This window comes from Phycodurus eques, chromosome 20 (assembly GCF_024500275.1).
Source record: "Phycodurus eques isolate BA_2022a chromosome 20, UOR_Pequ_1.1, whole genome shotgun sequence".
NCBI lineage: Eukaryota > Metazoa > Chordata > Actinopteri > Syngnathiformes > Syngnathidae > Phycodurus > Phycodurus eques.
In genome coordinates this window covers 992,811-1,012,500 of record NC_084544.1, presented here as the reverse complement: position 1 = coordinate 1,012,500, position 19,690 = coordinate 992,811, and the positions used below count along the sequence as shown (strand labels likewise).

Genomic DNA, 19,690 nt, shown 5'->3' with positions numbered 1-19,690 from the left:
ACAAGAACCTGGCCATGTGACCTGAATTGTAAACTGGTGGCATGTTTTTTTAAAGAGAGAAGAAAAAGCTGCCACGCTTTAAGGAAACTCGTAGAAGGCAAATCCAAGTTGTGTTCTAATGTCAAAGATGTACGACGGAGTAGTAGAACCGAAGATTAAAAAGAACATCAAAAGATTAAAGTCCTACAGTAGATGTTTTTAAAAGAAAGTCACACAGTTTCAAGATAAGTACCATTTCATGTGGTTGAAATACAACTTTCATCTAAAAAATATACACATTTATTCTTGTAATAGCGACCTAAAGAAAATAGTACCTTGGAATTCATGTTGGTACGTATTGTCGTACGCGTAACGGCCTCGACGCCGTCTATAGAGATGCAAAGCAAGATGATAATGCTCTTTTTTTTAACATTAATTTAACCATGTTTATTATTGTCTACATTGTGTAGAAATGTACTGCTACCACGCTGCAAGTCATTTATAGCAAAATGAGTGAACCAAAAGATCTGAAACAGCTTTTAATATTATTCGTTAACATCAAAACTGAACAGTATCACCGTTTATATCCAGTGGTAAATAGACTTACGAGTACACCAAGTTTTCCCAGTTACAAACCGCCACTTGCTCGATTTTGTTTTTAAATATTTTTTTTAAATTTCTATGTGTGTGTATGTATAAATCTCTGATTTTAAAGATATGCAGATGCGGGTGTGTATTATAATATTTTGTTCATGTGGTTTTTGACATGGCTGGAATGAATTGAAAAATAAAAAAATCCAAATCAACATTTGCTATCAGCCAGACCGCTGTCGTCATTTAAAGCAGTCGACCAAAACAAAGAAATGAGCAAGATGGCCTATTTTTGGACCGTCCGTCCGTTTAATTATCCACAGCGTCGTCCTTAATGTGAACCTTACGGTTCAGAGCAGTGATGAAGTTGCCTTATTAGCCCAAGTATTTAAAAAAAAAAAAAAAAAAAAAGTCTAGTGGAGATATAGCCTGTATGATGGAATGTCAAACGGACACTGGGGTCCACTTGCATTAATCTTAAATTCCTCATCTTGTTTGTTTCCTAGGAGACAGCGGCAAGGTGACGACGGTCGTGGCCACGCCGGGTCAGGGCCCGGACCGCCCGCAAGAGGTGTCCTACACTGACATCAAGGTGAGATTAGCCGCCGCCGCGTCCGCAAACGTGACTTCCACCGTGCCGCTGTTTCCACAGGTGATCGGCAACGGCTCGTTCGGGGTGGTCTACCAGGCGCGCCTCATCGACAGCCAGGAGATGGTGGCCATCAAGAAGGTCCTCCAGGATAAGCGGTTCAAGGTGAGGAGGCGCCAGCGTCCCTAGAAGGCCATTTTCACCGCATTTTGTCAATAACTGTAAAGACACTTTATAAAAAATAAAAATAAAAATAATAATAATAATAAACCGCATTCAGCAATTTTTTCACTGCCGCTTTTTGGATAAATGTCTCCCATGCTGCAACAGCCACACTTTGAGTCCTGCTATCAAAAGATATTGATTATTTCAAATACAAAAGTGCCGAACGGTAAAGACATAAACCGCTTCATAAAAATGGTGTGAGTTGCAGTTTCCATGTGTAGCACTTCGAACTCTGCGGATACAAGTGCAGGAATGATCCCAACTACTCGTTCACGCCATTAGACGCTTGTCTTTATACAATCAAAATAACCTTTGGGAAAAAATTGACCTTGTAATTAATACCAACTGCCAATAACGCAAATGCTCATATCATGAAAATGAATTTGTTTTCCAAAGCAAATTGAGTGGGCCATTTCTTAACCGTTATTGCTCAAACGATATGAAAATGAGCCATAACTGTGTGGCGTGCGTTGTAATTGACTGACTGTTCTTGTAGAATCGTGAGCTGCAGATCATGAGGAAGTTGGACCACTGTAACATCGTCAAACTACGTTACTTCTTCTACTCCAGTGGCGAGAAGGTTGACTCTTTAGCTTTTGCAGATCTACGCTTATGTGAATGTGATGTTCATAGCCCTTATGTCATCTAGAAGGATGAAGTGTACCTCAACTTGGTGCTGGACTTTGTCCCTGAGACGGTCTACAGGGTGGCCCGGCATTTCAACAAGAACAAGAGCATCATTCCCATCATCTACGTCAAGGTAATCTTCCCCGCGGGAAGCGGTTTTCCCACTTCCAACGCGCCCGTGACGTCACGCTCATCTCCTCAGGTGTACATGTACCAGCTGTTTCGCAGTTTGGCTTACATCCACTCGCAAGGCGTGTGCCACCGGGACATCAAGCCGCAGAACCTGCTGGTGGACCCCGAAACCGCCGTCCTCAAGCTGTGCGACTTTGGCAGGTGAGCCGCTCGGGCGCAGACCTCCGCCGAGGCGTCAGCGTGACATTTTTGTTCAAGGATTCATAGTGCGATTTAGTTCACAAATGCAAAAGGTTCCCAAGAGGTTGACGGTGCACTACAGTAGAGTTAAGGCTTGGGATGTTAGCGTTTCACTGCCGGGGTGGAATCGAAGGGGTTTCGATTGTGTGGTCGATTTGGTAAGCTCGTGATGCGTCTCGCTCCCCTCAGCGCCAAGCAGCTGGTGCGCGGCGAGCCCAACGTGTCGTACATCTGCTCGCGCTACTACCGAGCGCCCGAGCTCATCTTCGGCGCCACCGACTACACGGCCAACATCGACATCTGGTCGGCGGGCTGCGTCCTGGCCGAGCTGCTGCTGGGCCAGCCCATCTTCCCCGGCGACAGCGGCGTGGACCAGTTGGTGGAGATCATCAAGGTGAGCGCGCCAATTGTGATTTACGTCATGGCAGCGTAAAGAGAGAGAATAAAAATGTTGCAAATTTGATATCCTCGTATCAGCGAAGTTACTGGCGGGCCTGAGGTACGTTAGCGCTCCAGAAATGTGAGAAAAAGAGAGCAACAGTCACTTTGAGGCGCCCAATGAGCAGGACAAACGGGGAACACGTACAAAGTGTTAGCCGAATAGCATGTCTCAGTCATTTGAGAGGAAAAAACAACAACAACAACAAAGAAAAAGTTGCAGGATTCACCCTCTGCGGATTACCATGACCTGGATGATTGAAAACCTACTACAGAGGAGTTATGGGCTTGCTCCCTCTTACGTGTTCCAGTTAAGTGGCAAGCAGCCGTATTTTGAAGTAACTGTAGACGTCTGAGGGAGAACTGGCTGACTCCAAAGCGAAGTGCATTACAGTAATCCAACCGAGACGTGACAAAGGCGTGGATTCGGTCCGAACTGCAGCGTAGGAGCCCGCTCACGCTCCCCCTCTTCCCAGGTGCTCGGCACCCCGACCAGGGAGCAGATCCGGGAGATGAACCCCAACTACACAGAGTTCAAGTTCCCGCAGATCAAAGCTCACCCTTGGACCAAGGTAATCGGAGTCCAGGGAGCAACATAAAACCTGTAATAGATGATCACTGCTGTGTTATTTATTTTAAAAGTGTATTTTCTTTTCTCGGCGTTGAGGTGTTCAAGCCGCGTACGCCGCCCGAGGCCATCGCGCTGTGCTCTCGCCTGCTGGAATACACGCCGGCCTCGCGCCTCTCGCCGCTGGAGGCGTGCTCGCACACCTTCTTCGACGAGCTGCGGCAGCCCAACGCGCGGCTGCCCAGCGGACGGGAACTGCCCGTGCTCTTCAACTTCAGCACTACAGGTACGCCAACGCCGGAAAACGCGGAGGCTTGCTTGCGTGCGGGCCCAAATCACGTCGCTGAAATGAACCGTTAGCCTGTGAGTGACGTCCGGTGTAGCCACGCTATCCCTGACACTAATTGACAGGACTAGCCAAAATGTTTGGAATGGTGTACGTTCAAAGTTTCAACCGTACAGAGAGCACAAACTATGATCCCAAAACACAAACTTGTTTTACACATTACCCATGAAAATAAATGGCTTGCGGGTGATTTGATTTTGAAACTTGCATCGCAACTACACATGGCAAAGAACTTCCACTAACAACCCCGGCTAATCTTAGCTCCTCCTCGACATGCAAAGAGGTTACGCTCTCAGTGGAGATGTATCGCTTCAGCACTCTTCTTTGACACCAATTGGACTTCGGCATCATCGTAGAATGTTCGAGAGAGCAGAGCTGAGTTTTGCAGTGAATATCTGAAGATGGGTTCTACAGAAAAAAAAACTTGAGCTGCTTTTAATAACATCATGAATATTTTGTCTGACCGTGCTTTTAATCATAACAAGCTGAAAGGAACAAAATGAGAATCTGCATTGAAAAGCAGGCGCGCATAGACAAAACAACGGACATTCTGCCACCAATTCGTTTGACCCTTGCGCAATTATTGCAGTCGCAGGCGGTTTTTATGTTTTAAATGTTGTATCATAATATCCACAAAGTCCTTCACTGGTTAAATGGCACAATTGTGTGTGCTTTGTGTGCGCGCAGAGTTGTCCATCCAGCCTCAGCTGAACTCCACACTCGTCCCGCCGCACGCTCGCGCTCACTCGGCTGCTTCCTCCCACGGTACGAGACGGCTTTTGGTTTTTGGGTTTTGGTTTGTTTTCTTCTTCTTCTTCTTCAGTCTGCAGGGGTCTTTTCTTCAGTGTCACCTTTAAAATGGGAAGTAGAAGTGCGACAATTCATCGATTCGTTGACAGCTCATCGAGTATCAAATTAATCGACAACTACTTTGATAATAGATGAATTGTTGGGAGCCATTGTTGAACTTAAAATTGTCCAATTCCTGTGATTTCAGTCTCTTACCAGTAAATATTCTCCGATTTCTGTCTTCCTTCATGGAAGCAGACTAATTATCTTTTGTGTTCAATCAAAATAAGACATGTACAAGCACCTGCTTTTACTTTGGACAACTGATCAATATTTTGCCCGTTTTCTGACATGTTACGGACCAAAGCAGAAATCGAATCATCGTCAATATATTGAAAAAAAGTATTGTCAGTTTAATCTACCACAAAAAAAAATCATTATTTGCAGCTTTAGTACGAATAACGTGAAAGTGATGTAGTTGAACCTGACGCAACCTCAGAAGTGAATATCAAACTAGTAGCACTTTGTTTGCATGAATAATACTAAATAAGCAACCAGAATCAGTTGGTTTACTTTAACGCCGAATAAATTGTTATCCGATTATTTGATGAATCGATAGAATAATCGATTCTGGAAGTATTTGATCGCGGCAGCCCGAGTTGATTGTGTTGTTTTGTGTTTTGTCCGCCGCAGATGGGACCGGCCCTGACGCCTCCCAGTTGGGCCCAGTACCCGGAACTCTTAACAGCATCTGAAGCGGCCAATCGCCTGCCTGCCTGCCCGCCCGGCCAGCCCCGCCCTCCTGTCTCGCTCTCTCTTTTGCCCTCTCTCTCTCTCTCTCTCTCTCTCTCTCTCTCTCTCTCTCTCTCTCTCTCTCAAACAGACAGACAAACACATACATGAATATGTAACTGCTCGTGTGTGCGCTGCTCGCGCTCCTCGTAGATGATGTTTTTGTACAGTCATCGCAGCTGGAGATTCTCACACACGCACATACACGGACAACACACGCATAACACACAGCACTGTCTGACTGCTGCTCCAGTGGTATGTGAAGGTTCAAACGTGGGGGCTGGTCCTCTGTAATATAACAGTTTTTTTTTTTTTTTGTATTGACTTTTTTCCCCCCACCCCCTGTTCTTCACCCATGTTTGTCTTTATTTATTTGAACACATCTCTCACACACGTTTCCTCATTTCCTTTTTTGTTTTGTTTGTTGAGTTTGAAATCATTGTCAAGCGCGTACGAGGTCGACTGGGCACTGCAGAATGTTCGCCTCGGGCCGGAGGAGATGTTCACTCAGGAGATGCTCCCAACTTCTTCCACACACATTTTTATTATGATTACTATTCATATTTTATGTTTCTCACCGCGGTCACATGTTCCGCTTCCGTCTTTCACTTATTTTCTTCTCAGAAAAAAAATCCCTTTTTAGAGAATTTTATTGAACATTGTCGTGTTTTTAAGACAAATGTTTCTTTTTTTCTTTTTAAAGCCTTGAGACCTGCTTGTGGTTTCCCATAAAGCACTAGCGAGCATCTCAACACTAGTTGACATAGACTCATCACGTAGCGTAAATGCTGGCTGGAAGAACAGAGTGAACAGTAATCCCTCGGCCAATAGCGAACACCGCAAGTAATTGATGTTTGAGTGTCAGGTGCCTAAACCGACTCCCAACGCGTTGCCATTTCTCTCCTTTGTAATCGACGTGACAAGCCGATAGTCGACTCCTAATCTTTAGCTTCAACTCAAAAGCGGTGCTGATCGCAACTCCAAAGTGATGCAACGCTGCCATCTACTGTCGTTCGCTCATCATTCCGGTTATGTAGAAGCTTGAATTGCACAGACGAGCGGGGTGGCGCCTACCCATAGGAAAAATGTACTTGATTGATATTTTTGTTCGTTTGTGCCAGTAAACGGTTGGGTTCCAGTTGAGTTTAATATAAACGTCCACGGCAGTGAATGAGTTAATAGTTTAAACTGTAAACATTACAAATTATGATCCCAAAAAAAAAACCAATGTGATCTGATTTTAGCAGAGCAAAACCATACACATGCGGCAGACTCTCCGGAACAACCCGAGCTAAACATAGTTCCTCCCTGACCTACAAAGTTGTTAAACAGTCAAGATGTGTCACTTGGACATAATTTCTTGACACCAATTACTACTATCCTCATATCCAGGGCTTTGGCGCCATCTTGTGGCATCTTGGCATTACAGAAAGAGAAAAGGTGAATTTTGCAGCGAATAGTGGGAGGGGGATTGCGGAGTGAATGCCGGTGGGCTTCATGTAGCAGCAGCATGCACCATCTCTTATTCCGTTGCTCTTTATTTATTCTCATTCCTTTCTACCAGTGAAAGAGAGGCTCACTTCTTAGAGTATTTTGTCATTCATACGGTTTCATTTCCCAGGCACTTTCATGTCGTAACCGAAGGTTTCGATCCTCCTGCTGCCATGGCATGTGTAAATATCTTTTTTTTTAAATGTTTTTTTTATTTGACCCCTCGCTCTCTTTTTTAATATATTACAGAGCTGTTTATATCTCCTGCCACTCGTTCTGTCCATATGTCTGTGCTTGTCTATTCTGTAAATACACCCTTGTGTCGCCATGTAAATATTGCAGAGGAGAAAAGAAGAAGAAGTTGTCATGTTTGTCCAGCACCTTTTCTTTCATTTTCTCTCTCTCTCACTCTCTCTCTCACTCTCACTCTCTCTCTCTCTCTCTCTCTCTCTCTCTCTCTCTCTCTCTCTCTCTCTCTCTCTCTCTCTCTCTCTGCCTCTGCTTTTCCCAAATGAATCTCGTGCCAGTGGCTCAGTAGCGAGGCTTCCTCTTCCCAATGGGAGGTGTGCCGGCCGCCTGCTTCACTTGATTTGGCAACAGAGCTGCTTGTTTGTTTGTGTGTTGAGTTCAATCTTATTTAGGGAGGAAGGAAGAAGAGAAAAAAAAGTTACATCTTGTCACTTGGAGTCACACAATAATGTCCAGCGAATTCACATGTGCTGCTAATTATCAGCAGGTGACATTTTGCGGTACGACTGCAAACGAAAGCCTCAGTGTGTATGTGAGTTTTTGTTTTGTTTCCTTGATTTGACACTTTTTATCCTTTAGTTCTGCTCTGGGCCGAGATGGAGAAGGAGAGAGAAAGAAAAGCCAACCTGTTTGTCTGTTCTGTGCGCGTATGTGAATTCATTTACTGTAATAAAGTGATGATGAAACAGTTGAACGTGCATGCATTTAATTTACATTTCATGAGAAATGTGGGCTTATTACAGCATGTTATTTTGGAGGTTCCACTGGTAGAAGGCCTCCATCCATTTTGTGAGCCGCATCTCCTCACGTGGGTCGCGGGCGTGCTGGGGCCCATCCCAGCTGACTTCGGGCGACAGGCGGGTATACGCCCTGAACTGGTCGCCATCCAATTGCAGGACAATTGACAAACAACCATTTGCAATTTAGAGTCTTCAATTATCCTACCGTGCATGTTTTTTTTGCACTGTGTGAGGCAACTCCACACAGGAAGGCCAGATGTGACCCCACAACCTCAGAACTGTGAGGCCGATGTGCTAACCAGTGGTTCCCCGTGCCGCCCCACCCACTGATAGAATGTGCAATCCAGAAAGTCACACTATTGTAAGGCTTAAAAAAAGATGAGGCATTTTTAATGACGCTGTGGTATAGTCAGACCTAAAGACCTGATGTAAATATGCCAAGCCCTTTTTTTTTTTATTTAAAGATGACACTATGTAGAGCACTATGCGTGGCTTTTCTCCGGGCACTCCACTTTCCTCCCACGTCCCCAAAACATGCGTGGTAGGTTGATTGAGGACTTTAAACTGCCCGTAGGTGTGAATGTGAGTGCGAATGGTTGTTTGTTTCTATGTGCCATGCGATTGGCTGGCGACCGGTTAAGGGTGACCCCGCCTCCCGCCCGAAGACAGCTGGGATGGGCTCCAGCACGCCCGCGACCCTACTGAGGAGAAGCAGTGAAGAAGAAAAAGACAAGATGATGATCTGCTGTAGGGCATCTTTTCTTGATGGTGCATATTATGGCATTTATTCCTAATGACAATGCACACATATGCTGTGACTGTTGCCCTGTAATGCGAAGCTTTAAAAAAAGATGACGCGAGGCTGTATTCCGTCTCCAGATCAGAGGCGGCGCTGTTGCCAGCGCTTCCGACCCCATGACGTTAACATTTTGACAATGGTGACATACTTCCGGTGACGTTCAAAGGCGAGCACGACAAAAGAGCCAGCGAGAGTGCTAAAACCTCCAAGGTAAACTCTGCTTTAAACTATCGCTTTCCTCGCCTGTTCGCTATTAAAACACATGTTCGCGCTTTATTGGCGTGTTTAGTTTTCGAAAGAACCTCACTCAAATCGTTTTTTTTTTTATTTCGGAGTTATCTTGGCGTCGCTTGCTATCCGAGTGAGCTAATTCTGTTAGCCTGTTAGCAAGGTGGCCCCAAAATTGGAAGATGAAGACCATGCTCTCGGGTCGTCATGGTCATTTGTTTTTGTAAAATAAGTTCCATTTCGGCAGTTTAGTCTAACGTTTGACGTGACATCGGTAGTTTATATGTTAATATTATTAACTCGTTAATACGCGAAGCCGGCGCTTTTCCAGGCTACTAGTCCCCGTGCAGAGCTACATGATAGACATGTTATTTTGTCGACAAGTATGTCTTTACTGTAATTTTCTTCACGGTATTAATAATTAAACATATCTGTAATACAATAAAAACATGTTTGTCATGATCATTTGTGCGGCTGTGGTTTATTGTGATTTAAAAAAATAAAAAATTCAGTGGCTTGTATTTGATGTGCGTTTCGATATTCAAAAATTAAGTACAAGCGTGGGTTAAATATCTAAAAAGCAATACATAAAGGTGCTAACAAGAAGTGTTGTGTTTTCAGGTTGCATGTGAGGGCCATGGCTCGCGGGCAGCAGAAGATTCAGTCCCAGCAGAAGAACGCCAAGAAGGCCGCCGAGAAGAAGAAGGGGCAGGCGGCCGACCAGAAGACTGCGGCCAAGGTGGCACTGGTCCACACGTGTCCCGTCTGCAGGGTACGTCCACAAATACTCACAAGGACGTCATCTATTGCTTCGCGTATGCATGTAACTACTGTGCATACACATCTTTTCGCTAAAGATTACTGTGAACTTCACATTTGCAATTTTTCTTTTTTGGGAGGGGGGGACTTCTCCAACTCACCCTTTTGCTAGTTTTGAGTTCAGACCACTATTTGGCACCATCTGGTGGCATCCTGGTGTCAAGGAAGTATAATGATGTGAGTGAAGGCGTTTCATTTAGACATTACATCTTTTGGCATCTATAGACAATTCCAACCCTTTTTTGGGTTGGTGTCAGTGACTCACGGATTTTCACTACCTAAGGCAGGGTTAAGTGTACTACTTTTTCTTCCTCCAAAATATAAAGCTACAACTTTCTACTGAAGACTTAACTATTTTAAAGCTGAGTTTTTTTTCTTCTAGAAAAAATACTTTCTTCCCAAAAATGTATAATATATTCTTCTGAATTCTAACTCCCAAAAAGTTTTTTAAAGAAAATATTCTACTTTATTTTGCATTTTGTTCCACACCTAACATTCTGCCACTATTATCACATGTTGTTGTTTTAATACTTTTTGGGAAAATTTTGACTTTTTTTCCAATATGTATGACTTCATCCTTGAGAAAAAAACCTCTTAAATACCCCCCCCCAAGTTTACACTGTTTCCTTTTTTCTGGGGGGGAAAAAAATCCATTTTACCCCCTCAAAAGATGTTCTCGAATTTTTAAAATTCCCTACAATATCTTTACCATAAAGTTTGTTTCTAAGATTTTTTTTTTGTTCAAAATGACTGTGTGGTGTTCATTGCTGCAGACCCAGATGCCTGATCCCAAGACCTTCAAGCAACACTTTGAGAGCAAACACCCCAAGTCTCCGATGCCTCCTGAGTTGGCCGACGTTCAGGCTTGAAGGACTAAATGAGCCGGTAGGAGCCGGTCACGCGCCATGTTGTTCAACATGCGTGTAGTCTCATGTGTCTTTTCTTGCAGACACAGCATGATGACAAGGATGAAGCACACAGTCCATCTAACAACATGGAGGTGACGTGCGTGTGTGTGTGTGTGAGTGAGAAGACAGTGACGAAAGGGGCACAAAAGTCCGCTGGCAGCGTCCCATTTTTTTTTTTTTTTTTTTTAAAAACAACATATTTATTGTATGCAAGCAACATGCTTATAAACTGTCAGGATTGTGTGCTAAGGAGAATGACAACAAGTTCACACAGTTCAACTTTTTTCTTCATTTAATTTGACTATTAATCTTTCCTGAGTGAAGCAAGCTGCAGTGAGAAGTGAAAAAAACAAACGAATAGACCACTAAATATCAGGCGCATAGCAACAACACCTCAGCCATTTTTTTGGTTATACCTGGCAATAATTTACTGAAGATATTCATTTGGACTGCTAACATTTAGAATCAACCCCAACTTTAAGCACAAATCATGTTCATCCTCGACTGTTGTGGTTTCAAACTCGACTTTAAATGTACAACAACATTGAAAGGCTTCATCTTTTCAAAGGACTATTTAGAAAGTTATGTGACCAAATAACTAACACGTGTGTATCTTGTAATAAAAATCAAAGTCCACTTCCTTCTGGTTTTGGTTGGTGTTGCAGCTGCCGCACATCTCATAGGCAGCCGCAGGTCTTGACCACCATGTTGCGATGCTTCTTGAGGATCACGTTGTTGTTGTCGTCGTAGAAGAGCACCGAGATGGGACTCAGCTTGGTGGGCGCGCAGCACGCCTTGGGCACCTCGTCGGGCTTCAGCAGGTGCACCTGCCAAACAAAACACACACACATGACCTAAAATGCATTTTAACCTTCCTGGGGTCAAATGACATTCACCTGCGCATTTTAGATTGATTTCAATTTCATCCGAAAGCGGAACACAGTTATGCCTCGTTCCAGAAAACACCTGCAGTAGACTAAATCTGCGAAGTGCTGACCAATTATTTAAATCAATTAAAAAGTTTCAGATATGCATATGTCATCAAGTGATACTTTAGAAAGGTGCAGGTCGCCATCTGCGACCTGCACCTTGGGGGATGCAATGCTCTGAATCTGCAGTAAGTGATCAGCGACATAGCGAGCGATTACTGTACGCCCGACTTTGCACGCTCATGAATGGCTGAAGAAGACAGGGGTACTGACCACTTGCTGTATGAGGGCGTGGTTGGTGGCGTTCATGCAGGCACCCAGCGGGTAGAAACACTCACCGTCGCAGTAGTACGCCGAGTACCCTGTGGGGGCCAGAACCCAGTCCTGACCAACAAAGTCCACATTAGAGCAAACACTTTGCGACACTTTGCATTCCAACGCAGAATGAAGAAATATACAACCCCAATTCCAATAAAGTTGGGACGTTATGTTAAACATAAATAAAAACAGAATACAATGATTTGCAAATCATGCTCAGCTTATATTTAATTGAATACACTACAAAGACAAGATATTTAATGTTCAAACTGATCAACTTGATTGTTTTTAGCAAATCAATAACTTAAAATTTTATGGCTGCAACGCGTTCCAAAAAAGCTGGGACAGGTGGCAAAAAAGACCATTCACAAGCAAAGATGGGGCGAGGTGCACCTCTTTGCGAACAAGTGCGTGAGAAAATAGTCGAACGGTTTAAGGACAATGTTCCTCAACGTACAATTGCAAGAAATTGAGGGATTTCATCATCTACGGTCCATATCATCATCAAAAGGTTCAGAGAATCTGGACAAATCACTGCATGTAAGCGGCGATGCCGAAAACCAACATCGCGTGGCCGTGACCTTCGATCCCTCAGGCGGCAGTGCATCCAAAACCGACATCAATGTGTAAAGGATATCGCCGCATGGGCTCAGGAACACTTCAGAAAACCAATGTCAGTAAATACAGTTGGGCCCTACATCCGTAAGTGCAACTTGAAACTCTACTATGCAAAGCAAAAGCCATTTATCAACAAAACCCAGAAACGCAGCCGACTTCTCTGGGCCAGAGCCCATCTAAGATGGACTGATGAAAAGTTTTCTGTGGTCCGACAAGTCCATATTTCAAATTGTTTTTGGAAATTGTGGACATCGTGTCCTCCGGGCGAGAAAAAGAACCATCCGGACTGTTATGGACGCAAAGTTCAACAGCCAGCATCTGTGATGGTATGGGTAACTTACACATCTGTGAAGGCACCATTGATGCTGAAAGGTACCTACAGCTTTTGGAGAAACACAAGCTGCCATCCAAGCGACCTCTTTTTACGGACGCCCCTGCTTATTTCAGCAAGACAATGCCAAACCACATTCTGCACGTGTTACAAGAGCGTGGCTTCGTAGTAAATGACGAATAGACTGGCCTGCCTGCAGTCCAGACCTGTCCATCCTATTGAAAATGTGCGGCGCGTTACGAAGCGTCAAATACGACAACGGAGACCCCGGACTGTTGAACGGCTGAAGCTGTACATCGAGCAAGAATGGGAAAGAATTCCACCTACAAAGCTTCAACAATAAATGTCCTCAGTTCCCAAACGTTTGTTGAATGTTGTTCAAAGAAAAGGTGATGTAACACAGTGGTAAACACGAGCCTGTCCCAGCTTTTTGGGAACGTGTTGCAGCCAGAAAATTCTAAGTTCATGATTATTTGCTAAAAGCAATCAGGTTTATCAGTTTGAACATTAAATATATTGTCTTTGTAGTGTATTCAATTGAATATAGGTCGAACATGATTTGCAAATCATTGTATTCTGTTTTTATTTATGTTTAACACAATGTCCCAACTTCATTGGAATTGGGGTTGTATAGGGTTAGGGTTAGCTTCTCCAAGTAATTAACATTAAGAACATTCATCGCAGCTACTTCAGTAGATTCGCAATCACGGGATCCGATATACGAGTGGCATCATTTTATCCTGAAAATATCACTTTAAAAAAAAAAAAACTAGAAAAGTATGACTTCTGGGAAATATCACTTGGGAAAAAAATACAGCTATTCTTGAAAACACTCAAATTGACTATTGTCAAAATCTTTTTGTCCCTACAGTATAACTATTTACTGGATTTTTGTAAGACTACTTTCTTGAAATTATATCTGATCAAAAAAGTTTCTTGAAAGAAATATCCTTTTTGTTGGGGGGAAAATTTTTTGTTGAGGGGAAGAAAAAAAAATCTTTCAAAAGAGTAATGCTACTTTTCTCAAGAATAAAATACTATAAAGTAAATATTTTTCGTTCACGTAATTCTTGAAAAGATATGACTTCTTGTCACGAACACGATGCACAAAGTAATTTAATAATTGAAGCGAAAGAATCGACCTTCCATCCGAGGTCACTGAAGCTGACGTAGAGTTCGTGTTTTTTACACGGCTGACCGCCGCTGTTGACTGGACTTCGATCTGAGCGGGAGAGAAGCGCTTAGCTTAAATCACCTTCGGTCGACAAAAAATTGATACGAAGTGCGCCGAGAGCAGACTCAACTGTGGATGCTGGGCAGGGGCAGGTCGTATTTGGGCTTCTTCCTGCGCGGGTGCGTCTTGACGGCGCGGGGCGGCCGACAGGGGATCTGGCTCTCCCGGAAGAAGGTCACCATGAAGGGCTGCTTGGAGCGAGGACCCCTGCGGCCCACCAGCCCGATCCAGGCGGCCGACAGCGAGCGATCTGGAAGCGCAGCGGAGGTCACGTGGGACGTCAAGTGCTAAGAAGGCTAAAAGGAGCGGTTTAAGAGCGTGGGCGGACCCTCCTCGGTCTCCACGTAGAGGCGGATGCCCAGGTTGCTGCGGGGGCGCACGAGCCAGTGGTTGGAGGCCGAGGTGACGTCGAAGGCCAGCCAACCTTCTTGACCCGCGGGCACCGACTGCATGTCCAGCAGCACCAGCTCGGGCTCCCTGAAAACCACGACGATAGCGTTCACAATCACAACTGCAGTTCAAAAATGTCAAACATTTTTTGTTAGACTTCATGAAGCAATATTGACACATTGTCTAAATATCATTCCCCTAAAAAAATTGATCATAAAGTTTTTCTTCAAAAATATCTCCATTTCCCCCCCTTAAAAAGTACAGTTTTGTTTTTTTTTAAATTTAACTTTAAATATTAGAAATCCAAATGATTCTTGAAAGTAGCAATCTTTTAAAATTACTTTTCTAGAAAATAGTCCTAGAAAACAGTTGCACTCAAAAATGTCTTTTTTCCCTCCCAACATTTAAAAAAAAATGTTTTTCTCAATAACAACTTTTCCTTTGAAAAGTGCCACTTCATTCTCAAAAATTACATTTTCTTTTAATGACTTTCTAGCGAATATTTTTTCCCCCATAAAAATGATTGACAATTTGTTTTCCTTAATACTTTTCATCATTTTTTAAATATAAAAAAAGTACTTAAATTCTTTCCATACTTTTCCTCACCCTCCCAAAAAAACAAAAACAATATATATAAAATCTAACGTCTATAACGTTCCCTAAAAAAAGACTCTTTGAAAAGGGAATTAAAAACATTTTTGGGAAATCCTTTTTCCTAATAAAAGCATACTTCTCAAAATTTGGACCTTTAATCAAAAGATGCCTTTCATTTTTTCCCCAAACAATTGACAGTTTGTTTTCCCGAAGAGACTTAAGTCATTACCTATTGTTGAAAATATTTTAAAGTGTATTGTAAAACAATGATTGAAAAATATGAGCCTGAAAACCTCTACTTTTTTTCCGATCTTGAAACTGTATGAATTGAGGGAGATTGTCGACCTGTGTCTGTTGTCCTTCTGGATCTCATATACGGAGATGTGCAGGGTCCTGTTGGCCCGCTGGCCGAGCGTCAGCGTCTTGTAGATGCGGAACTCGGCGGCCGTCACCGTCTCGCCTTGCGGCAGAGGAGTCAGGTCGAAGCGGAACTCCTTCCAGTAGGGACGAGGCTGCAGCAGGTCCCGCTCCTGCTCCACTGTGACGTCACAAACGCAAGCCAACAGCAGCGCTCAAAACAAAGCCTTATAATAATCATCATCATCACACAGTTTAAGGATATGTCGAACTATACAAACATTTCTTACAGTATGCGCGATGAATGCACAGCGAGAGCATACGGAAGTGTTTGTCCTGAGGCTGACCAATCAGAGTAGACGTACATTTCCGGGAAGGGCGGATCTTAAGGAAACAATTCTTGAACGTATTCTAAAATAAGAGGTTTTAGAAATAACTACACAAGCTGTAGAGTATGTCGCGTCTATACGGAAACGGCGTAGAAAGTTATTTTTGCATCGCAGTACATATTTGGGTTATTTTGTAAGCGTGACGGTACTGTACACGGTACTTTAGCGCCTGGTGCATATGCGGAAATGTCATGCTCCAGCTGACCAATCAGGAGACTAAAACGTCCGAGGAAAGGCGCGTCTTAAAGTGACCGGCTCTCAAAATCGTTTTCTCAAATTAGAGGCTTGGAAAAGGGCTCGATTAAGAAGTTTCCTTGTATTGTTTTTTTTTTTTTTTTTTTAATTATTTGCGTTTAAATCATTTGGATATAAATGACACACAGTAAATGAATTAGGGACATCTGCTTTAATAGCCATTTGTGCTCTTTGTTTTTAAACTTGCGTTAACACTAACATTGCACTGAAGTGGACAGAGACCTCAACAGCTGAGGTTAACACAGTGGAACGGCAGCTTTTCATTGCTTTAATTACACGCACAAAAAAACGAAAGAGCCGCATCGCACACTGTGTAAATCAACGTGCAAATAAAGATGCAACACACACGCATACATATACACAGGGAGAGCGCACTGGACACGCACAAACGCACTGGATGGATGTTAAATAGAGATACTCAAGTTTGGATGCACACACACAAGAGCAGTAATTAGAGACACTTAGTGCCGCGCACCACAGCAGCTGCTGTGCACACACACGCCACAAATTGCAGGCCTGCGTTGTGTTTTGGGGTATTTTTAGCCGTGGCCCCCGCAGCCCCATTTTCATCTGCGCCGGTGCGTGTCGTTCGGGCCCTTTAATCGAGTGCAGCTGTGTGTTCCCTGGCGTATGCGCGGGGTCACGCTCGGATGAGGTCATGTCGTGCGCAAATAGAAAGTGGCTTCTCACCTGCCGCCGGGCAGCAGGTGAGAAGCGTTTGCAGCTTCAATGAATGGAGGCCCTGCCGCCCGCCCGCCCGCTCGGTGTTTGCACAACGCGGCCGCTGCTCTGCACCATCAAATGTGGTTTTCCTGCAGCCTTGACTGATACATTCCAGGGTGTACTCGCTTCAGCAAAACACACTTGGGGGGGGGGTAAAGGGAAACCCTTCATTACTTTGAGGTGGGGGTGCAGGATTTCTACAACACTTGAAGCATCAAGAGCTGTCCTGTTGCAGGAAGGAGGCAACCTCAGGGGCATGCTAATATTTATGCTGTGAGAGATAGGCATCGGGACGCCTCCGAGCGCACACACGCCATTTAACTTGACTCTTATCCACGGAGGGATCAAATGTCACAGAAAGACAATGTTTTGTCAAAACAACATCATGCAAAGTGGGGAATTGTAATTGTTTTGTGTCTCTCCTCCTTCCGGTCTGTCCCGCTATACTTACTTTATATCTAATTTTGCACTACCACGTGAATACAGTTGGAATTTTACAAGAATAAAGTCGTATTTTTAGATTAGTCATTTTTTTGTGTTGTTAGTGTGCTCTTTATACTTGTACAGTACTCATCTATTGTTTGTTGTCCCGCACGTATTTAGTGCGTGCTTATGCATGAATAGATTTATTTTCTTGCTCCAGAAAAAAAACTAAACATCACTCGGACTTTATGTATGAGGGAAAGTGTGATGTCATATTCAGTAACTTGCATTTTTAAACATTGCGGCTCATCGCAGATGTTTTTCTTCCAAGATGTTAGTTATCGGCCATATCACATCTTTGTTATGCTTGGCAAAATATTGAGCTATAGTAGCGCGTGATCGTATCGGCGAATGTTGTACATCGATCTCGTGATGTATGCCGATATCGGTATCGTTGGCAAAATATTGCAACATATAAACGATGCGAGTTTGTGCTAGCGCTCACCCAAGTTGACGAAGCTCATGACGGTGTCGGCCTCGCTGACGACGGTGCCGAGCGGCGGAGTGTGCGTGCTGAGGGCGGGCAGCGCCGGGCGGTGGACGGCCGCCCTCCGCTCGCCGCCGTCCCCCCTCGGCCGAACCGCGACGACGTCGTTGGCGGAGGCCGGTTCGTCCTCGCCGTCCGCCGCCATGGCGTGGTAGAGGTCCAGCATGAAGAGCGGCGCGGACGAGGGCGGCCTGAGCGGCGGGTGGGGCCTGGGCCGCCCCGGCAGGCCCAAGATGGACAAGATCTCCTTTTGCATCTCTTTCTTCTCACGACCGCTCAGACGCCGGAAGCTGGAGTGCAGCGCTGCCTGGGCCTGCTGGGCCAGCGGCAGGAGCAGGACCAGAAGCAGGACCAGGTTCCTGGGCAGGAGTTGCGCACCCCCGTGGGGGCTGCTCCTTCGGCGTGGATACTTCACCATGCTGCTTTGGCTTCGATGATGCTCACTTGCCCCCTTCTCCAGTCGTGATCCTCCTGGTAATCTTTTCCACAAGATGGAACCTGAAGAAGATGTTTACCTATTCTCGATCTTCTCCAGTCTGGTAGTCTTCAACCCTTGCAGGAGAGGTTTGCTTCCTGAATTTCTCTCTCCACTAGCTTGGTTCCTGAACTGTTAGCTGGAAATGCTAATTGTTGTTGCTGAACATCAACCTACAAACAGGTTCTGAAATAAAGCTCAAGAAAACTAACTGGAGTTGAGGGTAAAGTGCCGTCTACGAACTTCAAGTTCTGGCAGACTCAAACCAGGAAAAAAAAATTGACAGTTGGGGAATTTTCTGCACAATCCTCCCTGGTCTGGATCCTCCCTCCAATCGTCTACCTTCCTCTATTGATCTTTCAGCCCTTCTCGAATTCCTTTTGCTGCCCAAGACAAACCCTCAAGATGTTCACCCCGTTTCCACTCCAACCTTCCGAAGTCTGGATTCTTCCGTGGGTCTTTTAGTCTCCTGTGTTCCTCAAGTGAGCGTTCTCCACTAGCCGGACCGCGAAGGAGGAGGAGACGTTCACCTCCCGATTTTACGTACTCCAACCTTGTGGAATTCCAGGTGCTCCGCAAGCAGCTCGGCGTGGAGCAGATCCTCTCGGCTTTGAAGCAGCACACTTTAATTTGAGAGGAGAGCAGGTGCTGCCCAAACCGGAGCGAGGCCGACTCGTCGGGTCTGATGTCCTTCAGAGAAAACTGGGAGACCTCACGGAAATCCACGGGAAAAAATTATTCGGTGTTCTGAAAATAAAATTCCATAAATAGAGCCTTGGGGGAGGCTTCTGCTGCTGCTGCTGCTTCTTCTTCTTAACACACACGCCGCTGGGAGTGTGTGCCCATCTGATCTGAACCTTCAAGAAACAGGAGGGAGCGCTTCTGTCAAGCTCCGCCCACATCACCCCCCCGTAGCAAGGGGAGGAGTTTATCTCCTCTTTCTCCTGACTGCTTCCTTTCATACAGAGCCCAAAACCTCCACCCGAGCCCCCTTTAACGCTGTTTACTCACAACTTGCGCTTTGTCCCAAAGGTCAACTTCGAGACAAACTTTTCTACAGAATTCAGAGAAACGCGATAAGTGAACCATTCGCTGTTCCCGCAGAGCAGAGAATTATGTGCCAGTGAGTATTGCCGCATGCTGTGTTGGAATGTGTGTGGTAAAAAGCAGTTATTTCAATGGTTAGAATTGCAGGAAGATGCCGAAGGTGTTTTGCATTAAGCTAGCAAAACAAAATGCTACGGTTTAATGCAACATTTTGGTGTTTCAAAATACAGAAGTTCTTTTTTGTTTCATGCGTCACTGGCAGTTGAACGCAAGCACACTTTATTTGGTGAACTATGCAAGTGAGACTGAAAACAGATCCTAAGGAATACTTTGAAAGTTTCAAGTAGTTACGTTTCATTACATTTAAATGTTTAAAGCACACGCGAAGGGTAAAATTACATCAACAACTTATCCGAGGACGCTTTTTCACCTTTTATGGTTAAATGCGACAGCGACTCTCAAAGTGTGACGATGCGAAAGAATCCGTGCCAAAGTACAGTTCAGTCGTAT

The 19,690-nt window shown here is 44.6% G+C and overlaps 3 protein-coding genes across 5 annotated transcripts in view; 2 read left to right on the top strand and 1 right to left on the bottom strand.

Moving 5' to 3' along the window:
- The window catches only part of LOC133395853 (glycogen synthase kinase-3 beta-like), a 9,151-nt gene extending 1,401 nt beyond the window's left edge, over window positions 1-7,750 (top strand). Inside the window, exons 2-11 of one of the 2 annotated variants that reach the window (XM_061665110.1) lie at window positions 1,077-1,162; window positions 1,223-1,324; window positions 1,881-1,964; window positions 2,034-2,144; window positions 2,214-2,344; window positions 2,573-2,777; window positions 3,298-3,393; window positions 3,489-3,675; window positions 4,423-4,500; window positions 5,218-7,750. In XM_061665110.1, the coding sequence (XP_061521094.1) occupies window positions 1,077-1,162; window positions 1,223-1,324; window positions 1,881-1,964; window positions 2,034-2,144; window positions 2,214-2,344; window positions 2,573-2,777; window positions 3,298-3,393; window positions 3,489-3,675; window positions 4,423-4,500; window positions 5,218-5,279 (1,142 nt within the window). In that variant the 3' untranslated portion in view covers window positions 5,280-7,750. The remainder of the gene's footprint in view (window positions 1-1,076; window positions 1,163-1,222; window positions 1,325-1,880; window positions 1,965-2,033; window positions 2,145-2,213; window positions 2,345-2,572; window positions 2,778-3,297; window positions 3,394-3,488; window positions 3,676-4,422; window positions 4,501-5,217) is intronic. The other variant, XM_061665111.1, reaches the window with a different exon arrangement.
- A 988-nt stretch (window positions 7,751-8,738) lies between these two features.
- zgc:91910 (Zinc finger protein 706-like) lies at window positions 8,739-11,964 on the top strand. Of its 2 annotated transcripts, XR_009767284.1 has the most exons (5): window positions 8,739-8,805; window positions 9,445-9,595; window positions 10,416-10,527; window positions 10,592-10,642; window positions 11,216-11,964. XR_009767284.1 is itself a non-coding variant. In XM_061665112.1 (4 exons), exons 2-3 carry the CDS (start codon window positions 9,461-9,463, stop codon window positions 10,509-10,511), a joined length of 231 nt encoding a protein of 76 aa, XP_061521096.1. In that variant the 5' UTR covers window positions 8,739-8,805; window positions 9,445-9,460; the 3' UTR covers window positions 10,512-10,527; window positions 10,592-11,191. The 2 variants fall into 2 exon arrangements, 1 of the variants encoding a protein (XP_061521096.1); XM_061665112.1 differs by lacking the exon at window positions 11,216-11,964 and having other exon boundaries at window positions 10,592-11,191.
- On the bottom strand, window positions 10,594-19,122 carry bmp8a (bone morphogenetic protein 8a). The gene is made up of 7 exons (XM_061665109.1): window positions 17,617-19,122; window positions 15,310-15,502; window positions 14,309-14,457; window positions 14,051-14,230; window positions 13,889-13,968; window positions 11,753-11,863; window positions 10,594-11,377 (listed from the first exon to the last, which is right to left on the bottom strand). The coding sequence occupies exons 1-7, from the start codon at window positions 18,074-18,076 to the stop codon at window positions 11,228-11,230; spliced, it is 1,323 nt and encodes a 440-aa protein (XP_061521093.1). The 5' UTR covers window positions 18,077-19,122; the 3' UTR covers window positions 10,594-11,227.
- Between the last annotated feature and the right edge of the window lie 568 nt (window positions 19,123-19,690).